Genomic DNA, 16,773 nt, shown 5'->3' with positions numbered 1-16,773 from the left:
TAACATCTGATCAAAACATCTTTTGAAATCCTGAAACACAAAGCCATTACTGCTACAGTTACAGGTACAGTGTGTAGAAATGGGAATATATCTAGTGGTCCAATTCCGGATTGAACACTCTCTTGCTCACACCATATACTAATTTAAAGATACTTTAGAATATTATGTTTCATTTCTCTTCTGTTAAAATGTTGCTGCTTATCAAATAATCAGGGTTCCCACGCGTCCTGGAAAACCTGGAAAATAGTTGACCAGTTTTCCAGTACTGGAAAACACCTGGAAAATGGGAGAAAAAGTAAAATGTCCTGGAAAATCACATATAGTCCTGGAAAATTATTCCAACACGGCTGCGTTTGACCTGACCCTGTTAACAAAACAGGTCCCCATTCATTGAAAGTTGAGGTTGTGTTTAGGGTTACGGTTGTCATTAGGGTTAGGGTTGTGATTAGGGTTAGGGTTAGGGTTGTGATTAGGGTTAGGGTTGGAGTTAGGGTTAGGGTTAGGGTTGTGATTAGGGTTAGGGTTAGGATTAGGGTTAGGATTAGGGTTAGGATTAGGGTTACGATTAGGGTTAGGATTAGGGTTAGGATTAGGGATAGGGTTAGGGTTAGGGTTAGGGTTAGGATTAGGATTAGGATTAGGGATAGGGTCAGGGTTAGGGTTAGGGTTAGGTTTAGAAATAAACTTAAGCATACAGAACCAGAACCACTCATGCAAACAGATCCAGAATCAAACTCAACCAGAACCGAACCAGAACCGAACCAGAACTGAACCAGAACCGAACCAGAACTGAACCAGAACTGAACCAGAACCAAACCAGACTTGAACCAGAATCGAACCAGAACAGAACCAAACCAGAACAGAACTCAAGCATACTGAACCAAAACCAGAACCAAACTCAAGCAAACAGAACCAGAACCAACTCAGGTAAACAGAAACAGAACCAATTTAGGTTGTGATTAGGATTAGGGTTAAGGTTATGATTAGGGTTAGGGTTGGGGTTAGGGTTAGGGTTGGGGTTAGGGTTAGGGTTGTGATTAGGGTTAGGGTTAGGGTTAGGGTCAGGGTTAGGATTAGGGTTAGGATTAGAACTAAACTTAAGCATACAGAACCAGAACCACTCATGCAAACAGAACCAGAATCAAACTCAACAAGAACCGAACCACAACCGAACCAGAACCCTACCAGAATCGAACCAGAACAGAACCAAACTAGAACAGAACTCAAGCATACTGAACCAAAACCAGAACCAAACTCAAGCAAACATTATTAACCAGGATACACAGCCTCCCCTCCATCACCTGTATCCTATATCCTCCATTATGATTGGCCGCATGGCCGCCATGCTGACCAATCAAAACAAAGTTCTGCTGTGAGCAGAGCTGGGGCTGAGCACTGTTAGAGATAAGCAGCGAAAGGAAAAAACTGGGAGCCGGCTCTTTCTTGATGCAAGCCGGCTCTTCTGATTCACTATAAAGCATCGACTCTCAGAGCCGCAGCTTTTGATCATGACACATCACTAATGTGCTTAATCTGTGTTACAATTATGAGGGGGCCATGGACAATTTTCTCACCTGTAAGGGGTCCCTGGCTCCAAAAAGTTTGAGAACCCCTGCTCTAGCTAGCAGGAGTGCAAACCCCCGATAGTGAAAACAAACAGAACAAAAAGAGCGACACAGCTGCACAGAAACTCCACGTTGTAGACATCACTGATCATAATAAACATCGCCATGCAGGAAGACAGTTTACATTTTTTTAAATCTCTGAGAGATCTTCAAATACAGAGTGCGTCTTTACACCGGTGCGATTTTTTCAGAGTTTACGGTAACTCAAATAAAAAAACGGGACACTTGTTTTGTTTTATATTGACCACTTACCAGGATGAATATCATGATTAAGCAGGTATATTTTGAGTCTGAGTTGAGTTGAGAAACATTTGTGGCCATTTTTGTCATTCAGATCTATTTAGGTCATTAATGCACTGATCCTCTGATCATTATTATTATTTAATTATTTCAGTAAGGCAGCTTCCTGAGTCCTTTGCTGGCTCTTTTGTTTTTTTCTTAGCTAATTTTATATTATTTGAGAAAAGAGAAAGCTGAGATGAGAGTTGCCCATCATTGTTACTTGGTTGCACTAATAAAGTGAAGTGCTGTACATCTGTGGTTGCATTATTCTATTATCAATTTGCCATCATTTTTAAGTATGTAAGAGATGATTTCATTGATAGCCATAGACTACATGTCTTTCAATGTAGACTTCCACTGAGAGGAACATATTAGACTATTTAGGAACTAAATTAGGAACTAAATTTAGATGGTCATACCAGCTTGATCATCAATGAAAATGTCCTGGAAATGTCCTGGAAAATGATCTCTGGAAAAGAGTGGGAACCCTGAAGTAATGCACCTTTAATTCATACACAAATATGGCGTAATACACAATTTTAAAGCTACTACCTTTAGTTCTATGCTCAACTTTGGTCTAATTGGCCTTTAACTTCAACATTATCATTCCCTTGTCTTGATCAAATATGGTTAAAACAGCGCTAATGTGTTTTTTTGTTCCCCTGCAGGAGAACCTTCAGGGTTATGTGCAGAAAGTATTTTCCTCCATCACCCAGTCCAGTTCTAGCTGTCCCCCTCTAATGTGTGATGTCTTCAGGTCACTGAGACACTTGGCCTGCAAACGCTTCTCAGGTAAATGCTAGTACCTCCATTAAAGTAGATACGCTGTGGTGTATTTGTTTACCTACATGATGTATTTAGAGAGTTAATATCAGATTGAATATTTCAGCTTTTACAGTCTGTTTATGGGTCAGTACAAATATCTACCAAATGTGGAGCCTAATAAGAATGATCAAAGTTTTATGTTTTTGTAAGTGTATTTTAAAATGTGTTTGATGGGTTTGTTTCAGAAAGCCAGATTAATTTGTTGGTTTTTCGTTTCTCTCTTCAGCTGACCCTCATGTTCAGTACTCAGCTGTCAGCAGCTTTGTTTTCCTGCGGTTCTTTGCCGTCGCTGTTCTCTCTCCACACTCCTTCCAGCTCCGTCCCCACCATCCTGTAAGTGCTCATCCCTGACACCGACATGTATCATTCCATAGGTACAATACTGGTCCAATTCACACATGTTTACATTTATAATTATTTGAATTTTTTTCATTCTAGGATCCTGAGATTTCCCGCACACTCACGCTCATCTCAAAAACAATCCAGACTCTGGGCAGCTGGGGTAGTTTGTCAAAAAAACTGGTGAGATTAACAGTTTTATTTTTCTATATAAAGCAAAATATAGCTAGATTAGATGAGTGCTTCATTATTTGTTATAAAAAGCCACACATGAGGCTGGTAAAACTATAGATTAAGAGAACAGTTCATCTCATATTGATTGAAGTCTTCATTCTCTCTCTTTTCAGTCTAGTTTCAAAGAAACCTACATGTATGACTTCTTCAAATCATTCCAAGAAGACAAGTGCATTGAAAAAGTTAAAAAGGTATTTCTTCATATTCTCAAACATACACAGAGTTTCTTAGTTTCATCATACTAAGTGATGAGTGTTGATACCACTGTCACTTCCTTTTCAAGTTTCTAGATGAGATTTCCTCGAACATCAGCAAGGAGTCTAGCGGGCTGGAGGATGCCGTGGTTCTCAAGGAGGGGTGAGCATTCATTATGAGTCTGGCTAAGATCAGAGAGAAGGGTTGGGATGAAGGGAAACACTTGGAGTAGTGAGAAAAGATGAAGCAGCAGCTTGCTTAAGTTGTCACCTGGGAGAAATTAAAGAAAAGCATTCATGCCTTTTTGTAGAGGCTCTTATTAATGCAGTGAACAAATAGTCACTGACATCACTGAAGCTACTACAACTTCAGAAAAATCTTCAGTGTTCAGTTGGATACCATTTTACATTACCTGTAGTGTCATGTTTACATCAACACTCTTATGGAATCAATCTCATGCAGAGCAGACAATAAAATAGTCAGTTTGCTACCAGGAGTTATAGCTAACTCACTCCACTGGAGGGATGAAGCCCCTTCAATATGAACATGTGGCTTAAAGTGCATTACAGAACACAATCAATACTGCACAGCCAGAAACAGGAAAGAGGAAAAATATTGCAATGAAAAGCAAAGATTGAAAATAACAGTCAAAAATACAGAAACTCAAAAGATAAGTCAGTACATAAAACAGTAGTTGAGACTGAAACTGAGGCATCTTTGGCATTCTTAAGGTTTCTTCAAACTCTCCAATTTGATAGTCTGGAGAAAAAGTGCAGCAGACAAATAAAATTGAATTAAACTGTCTTGTTAACATTTACAAAAGATTTTTTTGTGCTCTTGAAGCCTTTTCAGCATCACTAAGTTCCAAATTAAGTAAAGCGAGAACTAAGCTGTATGGAATTAAATGCCACTGGGTTTTTTTTTTATTTGTTTTTTGGCTGACATGAATCTTGCATGTTTGTGTTTGCGTGTGTTCTTTGTAGTGAGGTACAGAAACGTGCCCAGGGGAGAAAACGCTTGGGCAAGAGGAACTTTAAGAAGAGATGGCTCCGAGTGACAAACAGGGAACTCTCCTACCACAAACATAAAGGTGAGACTGATTTCTGCCATCTCATACAATAAACATGTTTCTTTTCTCACACACACAAAGCTAAAAGAGGAGGGCTCAATGCACTTTCTATTACTGTATCATTCCCAGTCACTAGATGGCGCCAAATCAAACTTTTCTCCAATCTCATGCCTAGTGAATCAGCATCAGAATCAGAATCAGAATCAGCTTTATTGGCCAGGTATGCTTGAACACACAAGGAATTTGACTTAGGTAAACGGTGCTCTCTTTGTACAAGGCATAAGAATAAGACATACAAATAAAAAGAAAATTAAAATAATAAGTGGAATAGTGGAAGTGCCAAGTTATTGGTTGGAATGATTGTCTAAAGACATATCTAAGTCATGATATTGGGTTGATATACATGACATCAAATTGTATTAGGATTAAGTGTGGTGTCTTTTTAAAAACGTCCAGAAAACACAAACTATTCCATTAAGATGTGATTCATATGATTTGAATGTGTTGGTCACCATCAAAAGTTACATTCTAAATGATGCATGAGGAACTTATCCATCACATGTTGACTTTAACATTCCTGTTGCACACACAGTGTGAATATTCGACAGTGATTGATGAAAAGTCCAATGCTTCTTTAGGCTGCTAGCCTGGTATTTGTCTGAGAGGAGCAGTTTCAAGCACATTGCAGGATGAAGCTTAATGGGTGGCAACAAGAAAATCCTACATTTGAACAAGAAAAAGACACTTCAATAAATAAGTGAGCTTGTCAAAACATCTTGAGCACCATAGCTTTCATTAATAAATGTGTATTTTATTATTTGCTCATACTTGCGTATTATATTCCTTGTTTTACATGGAGCACATTGCCTAACACAGACACAGCAAAGCATAAAAGCATACTTCTGAATCACTTTTCTTCACTATATATTTCACTTCTGCTTTCCAGGGAAGGATGCCCTCTGCATCATCAATGTAAAAAATATCCAGGCAGTGGAGAAACTGGATGAAAGTGCCTTTAACCGCAAAAATGTAAGCTAGTTTCCCTGAAAGACTCCCAGTTATTACCTCTTCTTTGTAATGATAACTCATGTCCCAGAGTCAGTCTCCCAAGTTAAAATTCACAAATGATGTCGCCCTGTTTTTAGCATTTCTTCTTCCTCTTGTTGCTAGATGTTTCAGTTGGTGCACTCTGAGAAGCCTCTGTACGTACAGGCAGGAAACTGTGTGGAGGCCAGTGAGTGGTTGGATGTCCTGGGCCAGGTCAGTCGCTGCAACGAGGGACGCCTGACAACCTTTCACCCATCAAACTACACGGGTGGAGCCTGGCAGTGCTGCAAAAACCAGAGTAACAACGCAGCAGGCTGCAAACCCTGCACAATGTGAGTCTTCACCTACATCATCATTACCATCACCAGCAAAACCAGAATATGACACATGTTGTCTCTAGTGTTCAGCTGTGGTGTTCAGAAGTAATGAAGCCCTCTTTCCGAACACTTGATAAAGTGGTTTCCACTGTCTTCAAACGCTTCCTCTAGAAGTTAATTTGTCCAATCATGTTGAAGCTCACGTCAGGTCTCGAGGTCTGAGTCATGAAACAGTTTTGTGGTCTCAAAAATGGCAAATTACAGAAGTTCCACAGCTTGGATCAATTAGGTGTTTTGTTTTCAGTGTTTGAACTTCAAAATCCCCCAAAGTACTCAACAGGAACCTCCATTAATCTGGAGACAGCAGTAAACTTGAATGTTGTTAAATTTGGCAGCTAGTTTAGATGAAGTCTTAATGTTTTTAGATGAAAATGATTATCAGTTTTGCTCATTTGACTTCAACCAGACCAAAACTATAGTCTAATTCTAATCAATAAAAAGTCATTACTTTTATGTCGTTATTTTCAGTCAAGATGTTTTCTCTCGGGGCGGCAGATTGGTCTAATGGCATGCTCCACGTACAGAGACTATTCTGCTCAAGCAAGTGGCCCTGTTCTAACCTTTGCTCCCTTTTCCTATCTCTCTCCACTCTTTCTCCTAGCTTCCTGATTTGTCCACTGTCCTTCCTCTCCAAATAAAATTAAGAATGTAACAAAAAAGTCTCTCCTAAAAACAAATTAATTGGTCGATCCAAAATTCGTATATCTAGGGTGTACCAAGTGTTTAGATCTTTAAGGAAACATTTAACTCTCTCAACTCTTGTGTAGTGTTCAGATTCCTTACCTGGGTAATCTAGCCTAGATTCTTCCTCAATGCAATGCTGCTGTTCTGTCCCTGCTGATCTTCTAAGGTAGAGAAAGTGCATTACACACAGAAGTGGTAACATAGTGAAATGTTCTTACTCTAAGGAAAAAATATTCTCTCTTTCCCCACAATTTCTTTGATTTCAAATAAAGTGCAGTGAACACACATGTATGTGTTTGCACTTCGACAGTGGTCCTTAACTCTGCCTGTGGTCACAGGCACGTTGGACAGACAATCAGATCACTGCACTCTAAACGACATCTTCATCCCTAATGATTTGGAGTTGATCAAAACTTTGAAACGTCTCACTCGATATGCTCTCTTACATATCCACAAACTTGAATAAATGGAGGCTTTGACACACATTACAGTTAACAGCAGGAAAAACGGCAAACACCAAAGATGTTGTCCTGGTAGCTGGCTGTGGATTTGTCACTGCCATGCTCCAGACAAAAAAATCCATCAATGAAAACAAGAGAGATGCATGAAGACAGTGAGAATTTGTTCCCAAATTGCACTTGTTGCAGATAAGTGACAAAGTTAACACTGTCCCTTAACTACTTCAACCAGTCACAGGGATGCATTACTTGTATTTTTACAGACAGATTAGACACATAGTGGGGATGTCATGGATTTCAAATGTCCGGCATCCACCACACACATTAAGTCTTGCCATTTCGTTAATAAAAACAAAACAAACATTTGTCAGAGTTTTTGTAACAATGACAAATTTTAAGCCTGTCATTGTTACATCTCTATCATAAGGATTGTTAATTAACATATTGCTCAATAACCAAATTAACACAGCGACAATGGACTAAAACTTTGAGCATGTGCAAAATAACTTTTTAATTTGGTGTAAGACAGCATTATATTTTCCCATGTTATATTCTGTAGCTGATTTTACTCTTATCCCATATGGAAAGAAACTTCAAACACATATATGGTCACAGGCCACTCTGCAGATCAAAAACTAGTGTTACAACAGCTATCTCATTCATCATTTCATTGTTTGTTTGTTTTCAACTGTTTGTATTGTATTCAGAAAATACATGTGTGGCTCAGCAGGATTCCTACTTTCACTGAAGACAAAATAAATGATTACATTCCATGCTTCCCTCCTTCCTAGGACCTGTTTACCTTTTCTTTCTCCTCTGTTTCAGCACCGTCCTGGCCAACCTGCAGCTGGACATTGACTGTGATCGCGAAACTGAAAGAATATTCTCCCTCCTGTCGTCAAACGATGCCAAGCTGCAGAACATGGAGGGTCAGTTTTTAATCCATGTTTCTTTACTACACTGTAAAGAAACAATGGCAACTCTTGTCACAACATTTCTGGAATCATGGAGCATCACAACATTGTTACACCGTGTTCCAAATTATTATGCAAGTTGCATTTTTGTGAATATTTTAAAAAGTATGTTAACAGTCATTTTCAAATTTGTTAGGAAGTCAGATAGTGAATATATTTCTTCAACTGTGTGTAAGGCTTTTCGGCTGTATTTTTAAATAAATGCAGAATCTGCAGAAATGTGTGTGCCAAATTATTACCAACTTGCATAATAATTTGCCACGCTCATTTCTGCAGATTCTGCATTTATTTAAAAATACAGCCAATGTACTTTGAAAAGCATAATTTTAACCACTCAGTCGAAGAAATATATTCACTATCTGACTTCTTGACAAATTTGAAAACAACTGTTAAAATAGCTTTCCTGTCTGTTTCACCATGTTGGATAAGCAGTGTAGCTTTAGTTAGCGTAACTTTGCAGAATGCAGTTGAGTCAATCTTTTCTTACAGTAATGTGATTGCTTTTTTGTTTGCATGGACCAGCATCAGCTTGTATATCACAGCACCTGTTCTTCCAGGTGTCTGTGAAGACTAAAGTCACAAGAGTCACAGAGCAGACAAGAATGCAGGGTTGATTGTGAACTGTTGATAAGCTTTAGAAACATAAACCTTTAAACCTTTCTACTTCCTGCTCTTGAGGAGTGCAGACGCTTTTTTGCTTGCTCTTGCTTATGCTTGCATTCTTTTCATTTGAACTCTTTTTTTCTTCACTGAGAGACTACAAGCAGTCACTCCAGGATACTTACAAATTACTGGGACTATAATTTATTGTCCACAAAGTTAACTACTGCCTTATCTCGACATTTTATCGAAACGTCAAACATGGCCTACTGATCGGCAAAAGCCTGTTAGCAGCTAAGCTAACTGGAACCAAAATGCCTCCTTTCACCGTGGACGATTTTCAGAAGATCCTTCAGAAAATTGCTGTGCTGGAAACAAAGATGCATCGGATAGAAGTGAATGTGGAAGTAAATGGACTATGCGGGAATGACACTACTCTTCCATGGGGTCAGAGCAGCAGACATGTACCTGCTAACACACGGCTAGTTAGCCCAAACAATGACAATCCAAAACAGGAGGACTGTGCAGTTGGGACCAGCTGGAACACTCTTGGCGCTAGGCCTAAAGATAAAACGTTTCCCACGGACATGAGAGAACAGATAACAGGCAGAGCCCAGCGCACCTGAGATTTGTGATGCGACTGGCTGGCCTGCACTCTCATCCAGGAGTGCCGCCTCAACCCCCCTACCAAGGAGGAAACAGCCATGGACAGCAGTAAAAACTACAAGTAAGAGCAAGCCTGTAGAAGAAACAAAGATACATTTAGAGAACAGATTTGCACCACTTTCACAAGATCCTGACTCTCCATCCCAGAACCTGAGAAACCCTGTGTCCTCGAAGACCAAGGGAAGGTACGAGACCAAATCTATAAGCAAAAGGCCTCAGAGGGAGCTGAAAATTGGGCCTGGAACACTGATCGTGGGCGATGGTGCCGTCAGTAGCCTCTGTGGCAAGAGAAACAGCAAAGTCTTCTGCTTCACCAACGATTCGGTCTCTGACATCTCAGACAAAACACAACACAACGGTGAAATCACTCATTCTGCACACTGGGGCCTTGGATGTTGTGAAGCAACAATCTGAGGTTTTGAAACAAGATTTTACTGATCTGCTGCGCAAAGTCAGATCTGTTGATACTGTGGTGTTTATCAGTGGCCCTCTACCAACTGTCTGAAGAGGGGACGAGAGATTCAACAGGCTGTTGATTTCGAACAAATGGCTCAAAGCTACATGTGCTTCTCAATCAGTGAACTTTATTGACAATTTTAATATTTTCTGGGAACGCAGACACCTTTTTAAGGCAGATGGATTTTGCCTCAACAAGTCAGGAGTAAGATTGTTCACCTCCAACCTATTTTACTCTGTGTATCACACACCAGCTTCCCCGGCCAAGGACAAGAGACAAGACAAATCAAAACAGCAGATAAGACCACACTCTGGAGGAAAACCAATGAGATCGCTGAACCAGGAGGAGTCATGCCGCCACCTTCACCCCCCAAAGAGAAGCGTCCTCCAGTGCCGCCAACTTCAACCCCCCAACGAGAGGAGCATCCTCGACTCCGGCCATCTTCACCCCCCCAGCAAGAGGAGTAGCCTCCACTGCGGCCATCTTCACCCCCCCAACAAGAGGATTGGCCTCCACTGCGGCCATCTTCTACCCCGCAACAAGAGGAGTGGCCTCCACTCCCAACAGGAGGAGACTTCTATTCTTCACCACCCCAAACCCCAGCCAACTCCCCGCCCTCTCCAGTCACTCTCTCTCCCTCCTCCCCCCTCCTGGATTTTACGGATGAGATGAAAAAGCTTGTCAATGTTGGAATCAAGCTTACACCCTGTCCAAATCCCATATTTTCTCCCCTAAATCTACCCCATCGCCCAGCCCCCAGCCCACCACCACGCCCGAAACCACCATCACAGAAACTTCACAAAGCCCCTTCACCTCCTCAGAATTGTCATCATCATAACAATTCTAACTTATATGGGCCGGGTCCAGGCTTCAAAGCTGATATCATTAATGTTTTCAACCAGGAAAAGCCCTGGCCCCGTTGGAATTCAGGTAGCCTCCTCAATTCCTCTGTTGGCAGGTAATAGAAAAAGGGTAAATCTGCTAAGAAACAGAAGATTCTCGACTAAATCTGCCAACTCTGAATATTTATCTACCAGGGCCTGCAATGAATTTGCATCCTTCTTCACTGCCAAAGTTCAGAAAATCAGACAAGCAGTCAGCACTACTGTACGAGGTACTGGGAATGTGTTATCTGTGTGTCCACCAAAAACAACTCAATCACGATGACACAATTTAATCCAATAAATTACAAAAACCTACAAGATATAATACAACATTTGAAATCCTCATCCTGCTGCCTTGATATTCTACCATCACCATTTTTCAAAAAGGTTTCAGACTGCATGACCTCGGATCTGCTTCAAATTGTCAACATGTCTCTTCTTTCAGGTGTCTTCCCCCAGGCCATGAAAACAGCAGTAATTAAACCACTCCTGAAGAACAATTTAGATGCATCAGAAATGAACAACTATAGGCCGATATCAAACCTCCCTTTTTTAAGTAAAATTATTGAAAAATCTGTTTTTCAACAATTGAACAATTATCTAATGATAAATGACTATTTTGATGTCTTTCAATCAGGATTCCGATCACAGCACAGCACAGAGACCGCCCTAGTCAAGGTCCTCAATGATATTCATTTAAACACAGACAATGGCAAAATTTCAGTTTTGGTATCACTTGATCTTAGTGCTGCTTTTGACACAGTTGACCACAAGATACTACTGGGCAGACTTGAAAACTGGGTGGGACTCTCTGGTGCAGTTCTAAATTGGCTTAAGTCCTATTTAAATGACCGGGACTATTTTGTGTCTATAGGTAAATACACATCTGAGCGGATGAAAATCGTATGTGGAGTACCTCAGGGATCCATTCTGGGGCCTCTGCTATTCAACATCTACATGCTCCCCTTAGGTCAAATAATAAGAAACAACAAAATAAAATACCTCAGCTATGCAGATGACACAAACATCACCATATCACCAGGGGATTATAGTCCCATACAAACACTGAGTAAATGCATTGAACAAATCAATGACTGGACGAGCCAGAACTTTCTTCAGTTAAACAAAGAAAAAACTGAAATGATTGTTTTTGGAGCCAAGGAAGAAAGGTTAAAGGTTACTGCTCAGCTCCAATCTGCAATGATGAAATGTTCAAACCAAGCCAGAAACCTTGGTGTAATCATAGACTCAGACCTTAATTTCAGCAGCCACATTAAGACAATTACAAAGTCTGCCTACTATCACCTTAAGAATATATCAAGGATTAAAGGACTTATGTCTCAGCAGGATGCAGAAAAACTGGTCCATGCATTTATCTTTAGCAGACTAGACTACTGTAACGGGGTCTTTACAGGACTCCCTAAGAAGTCCATCAGATGGCTGCAGCTCATACAGAATGCTGCTGCTCGAGTCCTAACAAGGACCAAAAAAGTAGACCACATCACTCCAGTTCTTAGATCTCTACACTGGCTTCCTGTCTGTCAGAGAATAGACTTTAAAATCCTGCTGATGGTTTATAAAGCACTGAATGGTTTAGGCCCAAAATACATTGCTGATCTACTACTACTTTATGAACCACCTCGACCTCTGAGGTCATCAGGTACTGGTCTGCTTTCAGTCCCAAGAGTCAGAACGAAACATGGTGAAGCAGCGTTTAGTCATTATGCACCACATATCTGGAACACACTCCCTGAAAGCTGCAGGTCTGCTCCAACTCTCACCTCTTTTAAATCCAAGATTAAGACTTTTTTATTTGCCACTGCCTTCCTATCTTAGCTCATTTTAACCCACTTTAAATTAAAATTTCCATGTCATTTTTAATATATTTCTAATTTTCCTTTTCTTTTCTGTTTTATTATATTTCTCATTTTAATTGTGTTATTTTATGCCTGTCTGAATGTCTCCAATGCTTTTAATGTTTTAATGTAAAGCACATTGAGTATGAAATGCGCTATACAAATAAAGCTGCCTTGCCTTGCCTAAACATAAAATTAGGGCGGGTTGAGTCGGACCAACATTCCCACCCTCTTCACACAGCGATGCCCTGCTGTGTGGAGGTGAAGAGCCAGTCAGAGTTTGAACTTCTCTCTCAGCTCTGTTACATATTTTCACTCCACCGCTTGTTTTTTTCCATGTGATGTGTTTTCCAAGACAGAAACTTTTTCCTATTGAGTGTGGTCAGACAACTGGAACAAGTTCAGCTCTAGTTGAACCTGACCCTTCACTGACACTTGTAATGATGGCTCTTCACTGCAGACGCGTGTGCCAGCATGGCAGTGTACCAGGGCCCTCAGCGGGAGCAGGAGGAATACTCCAAGTTCACCATTCAGGAACCCAAAGAGACCTTTCAGACACTCAAACAGCTCCGAAACATCATGGAGGAACTTCAGAGGCAGCATAACATCAGGAGTGACACCACGGCACAGTACGGGAGCCTGTGAGTGTCACTTTCGTACTTAACTACATTCAACTCACACAAAACTGCTCCCACTGAAAGATAAAAGTCATCTATGTCTGCTCTGTTTCAGGGACAATCCCATAGTCGGGAAAACCTCCTAACCGGGGCAGGGAGGTGTGACCTGAATCAGCCATACCAGAAGGTGTCCTAAAGGACCTTGGGACAACCAACGAGAACGCTGAACGGGTGTTCCAAGAGAAAAACAAACAATACACCCTGACCTCCAGACATCACCAGTCCACTACAGCAGTGACAGCCTGAGAATGGGGACAGAGCTTGTGAGCTTCTTCCTTGTTCCCCAAAATGAACAAACTCTCGGTATTTGTCGTTTTCTTTGGCTGCCCCCTCCCCTCCCCTCCTTCATGAAGACACTCTTTCCCCATCTTAATTTATGTCCTCCTTTACATATCCAGCTGTGTGAATAAGACATCATTAGATGGTGTGTGAATAGGCTGCTATTTTTTTTAATTCACCCAGTTTTGTATCAACAGCTGTGATGATGCTCCCCCAATCTCTCTAATCGTCTCTCTTTCAAGTTGATTACTTATCATCATCTCTCTGGAGGATCGTCCTCCACTTGTGCCCCTTTTATCTCTGTCTACTCTTTAAGTGTCTTTCCTCTTCTGAACAAATCTGTAGATATACTTTCAGGGGACACTTGAGTAGATACAAACCAATCTGCCTTACTTCGATGGATGTTTCTTTCACATTAAATGCTGAGGGAATAACGCAGAAGCACTTTAAATATTTGGAGCACTCCAAATGGAAATGAATAGATACTTGGTATCAGCTTTCCCCAATTTTGATCAGTTACATGATCTTGAGTACATTTTGTTTTTGTTCCAATCCTGTACAATAACATTTATAGCCTGTAGATTTTAAGATATTTTTCTTGACCAAAGACATTTTCATAGGTATGACTTGAAAAAAAATAATAATTGTATTTTGAATACAAATGTTTTAAAAATGGAGACAAATGATAAATATATATATACATATATATATATATATATATATTTGGTTTCTGTCAATGTTTTCGCTAACATATCCTTTGATTTTTGGTGACTTAAAGCAAGCAGACTGCATGTGTTGAGTTGTAAGTCCTGATAGCACATGATTGTGGTGTGGAGTTGTATTTCCCTGTGATTGTGAATCGTATCGGTACGGTGTACATCAGATCTGTGCTGTTTTGTTGAGAGCATTGCAACATATTTATATTATAGCAGCTTTTGTAAACAACAACAAGAAAAAAAACAAGATTGAGGAAACGATGAAAGGAATCAATTTGAATATCAAATTGACACCCATCATCCCTGATTTAGTCCAGACAATCATGGCCACAACAAACATCATTATTTTTTTCATCATACATGATTATTTTTGAAACCCGAAGCACTCAGCAGATGAAACTGTTGAGCTTTATGATTGTATGAAATCAGTTTGATATGGGGCAGTAGGTTTAAAAGTTTTTAACTTTTCACAGATGCAGCTCTTCACTGCCAGAACTGTCCGAAAAGTTATGAAGTTACAAAGAGTTCAATCCTGCAGAGTAATGAAGAGCCAATTCAGGAGTGACTCGCTTCCTTACAATCATATTTGGTAGAAGTGAAGCTGTATCTGATCAGCTCAGTCAAAGAAAACAGTCCACAACATCTGATCTCATTAACTGCTCCAGATTTTCACCTTTTTTATGTAAACATTTACTACCAGCAAATTAACATTTTTACAGATTATTTTTCTGTCTGCTGATTTAAACATTAATCCAGAAGAGGGTTTTTCTTCTTCTCTTAGATAACCTGATGATCAGCCAGTTTGGTGTCATGTACTCTCCATCATTCACCCATTTGAACAATGAAGTGTTGAAAAGACTTCAAGAAAACTTGAATTACTTTAGGAGCAAAAGTTGAACTTGTGATGCTGATAATACAGGGTTAACCGTGTATTTTTCTTTTCTTGTGGAATAAGTTGTTGTTCAGGAGTTTTGTCTTTGGTCCATCATATATTTCTAACATGCATGTCTTGTTTATTTAACAAAATATTTTTCTAGGAAGACGCTTTTGTATCCTTTTTTTTCAAACACTGATTCAGTGTGTTGCTATCCTGGTACAGTACCTTTCTTTTTGTCCGCTGCGCTTTTACGACTCTGGCTGCTTGTGTTTCTGTCCCTGAGTGTTTCCCCCTTTTTGTACGTGGTTGTAGCTGCTGCCAAACCTCCACTTGTTGATAGCTTCAACGCAGCACCACAGAAGTGAATATTTTGTGTGAGGAGCTACGGTTGGCATTATGTTCACATGCAGACTGTAGATGATTAAACTGTCTAATGAGAGAAAGAAACAACTGTAAAATGTTAATTTGAGGAAAACCATTGTTAGGGGAACTTTGTTCATGCTTGTCAAATGTGATCATTTGGGCTATGTTGAATACTTAACTACTTCGGACCAAATTTCAACAAAACACAGATCTAAATCTAAAGGGATTACAGCCTGACATTATTGTTTTGTACTCAGTGAAAGCTTGCACATCAGCTCCATTACCAGTTTGAAAATAGGCCAGTAAACAAGCAGCTGATTTACTCTGGTAGTGTGCACATTTTATAAAAGGGTGAACGTGTTGGGTTTTTTATTTCCGTTCACTTGTTAATGAATTAAGCTTTTATGCGTTTTTAAAAAGGGATTTTTGTCTATTTGATTTTCCACGTTTGAACTTGGTCCTAAAATAAAACCCATCCTTGTGTGGATGTGGATGAGATGCGTGTGGAAACTCGTAAAGTGGACTGGTATCAGCCGTCATGCTTTTTAGGACAGCAGTCTCTGACTTTGAATGTTGGACTGTTTCCAATCATAATTTTACTTAACTTGACTTAAAGGGACATGTTGACTTTTGCTTTGAAATATCATATGACCAACAATCAAGGCAGTAGCCTCTGATGAATGCTGTCTGAGCATGTCATTTTAATCATATATAAAAGGAGATTGCAGGTTTATGCCAGAGAAGTTGATTCCAGGGTCTGCAACCCACTTTTAGCAGCAAGAGCATATATAAATTCTTTAAAGGTACACAACACTGCAAAACAATCTGTTCTTTCCTGCCAATCATCTCAGATCTGTTCTGTAAGAGAAACAGCACAGAGCATGAGTACAGTTAACTCTCTGTTTGGACTTTCTTTGATGTTTTTCTGCCAACAGTGCATGGTAACTTCACAACTCAAGTTCAACTCTTCTGAATGTCTTTACTGCTCGAGTACAATGTCTGTTTTTTATACACATTAAATGTTTCATTTTTCATACATGGTCTTTTTGTGTCCATTTGAATCTATCTACAATAAACACTTTGCCAATGCTTCTTCTACACGTGGTGCATCTGTGCTTGCATTAACGAACGTCAACAAATGACTCCAGAACGTTTCAAGGATAAAGACAAAAGTTGGTTTGACTGGCTGAGTTTTGTATTTTGTGTAAGAGCTTTATGAAAAGCACAAGGTTTTGATGGACTCTGGATAAGTACTCGTCTGTGGAAAGATACTGAAATAACCTGAAAGC

General features: G+C 39.9%; 1 protein-coding gene across 1 annotated transcript in view; it reads left to right on the top strand.

Annotated features, from left to right (window-relative positions):
- rasa2 (RAS p21 protein activator 2) overlaps positions 1–16,573 on the top strand; it is a 32,036-nt gene extending 15,463 nt beyond the window's left edge. Inside the window, exons 13-23 of the mRNA XM_034700549.1 lie at positions 2,576–2,699; positions 2,959–3,065; positions 3,171–3,254; positions 3,419–3,496; positions 3,589–3,662; positions 4,484–4,590; positions 5,516–5,598; positions 5,740–5,948; positions 7,961–8,064; positions 13,033–13,213; positions 13,305–16,573. Of these exons, the coding sequence (XP_034556440.1) occupies positions 2,576–2,699; positions 2,959–3,065; positions 3,171–3,254; positions 3,419–3,496; positions 3,589–3,662; positions 4,484–4,590; positions 5,516–5,598; positions 5,740–5,948; positions 7,961–8,064; positions 13,033–13,213; positions 13,305–13,335 (1,182 nt within the window). The 3' untranslated portion in view covers positions 13,336–16,573. The remainder of the gene's footprint in view (positions 1–2,575; positions 2,700–2,958; positions 3,066–3,170; positions 3,255–3,418; positions 3,497–3,588; positions 3,663–4,483; positions 4,591–5,515; positions 5,599–5,739; positions 5,949–7,960; positions 8,065–13,032; positions 13,214–13,304) is intronic.
- The last annotated feature ends 200 nt before the right edge of the window (positions 16,574–16,773 follow it).

The sequence above is a fragment of the Notolabrus celidotus genome, chromosome 14, assembly GCF_009762535.1.
Source record: "Notolabrus celidotus isolate fNotCel1 chromosome 14, fNotCel1.pri, whole genome shotgun sequence".
Classification (NCBI taxonomy): Eukaryota; Metazoa; Chordata; class Actinopteri; order Labriformes; family Labridae; genus Notolabrus; species Notolabrus celidotus.
The sequence above is the reverse complement of the archived record's forward strand: the minus strand, read 5'-3'. Positions and strand labels throughout refer to the sequence as shown.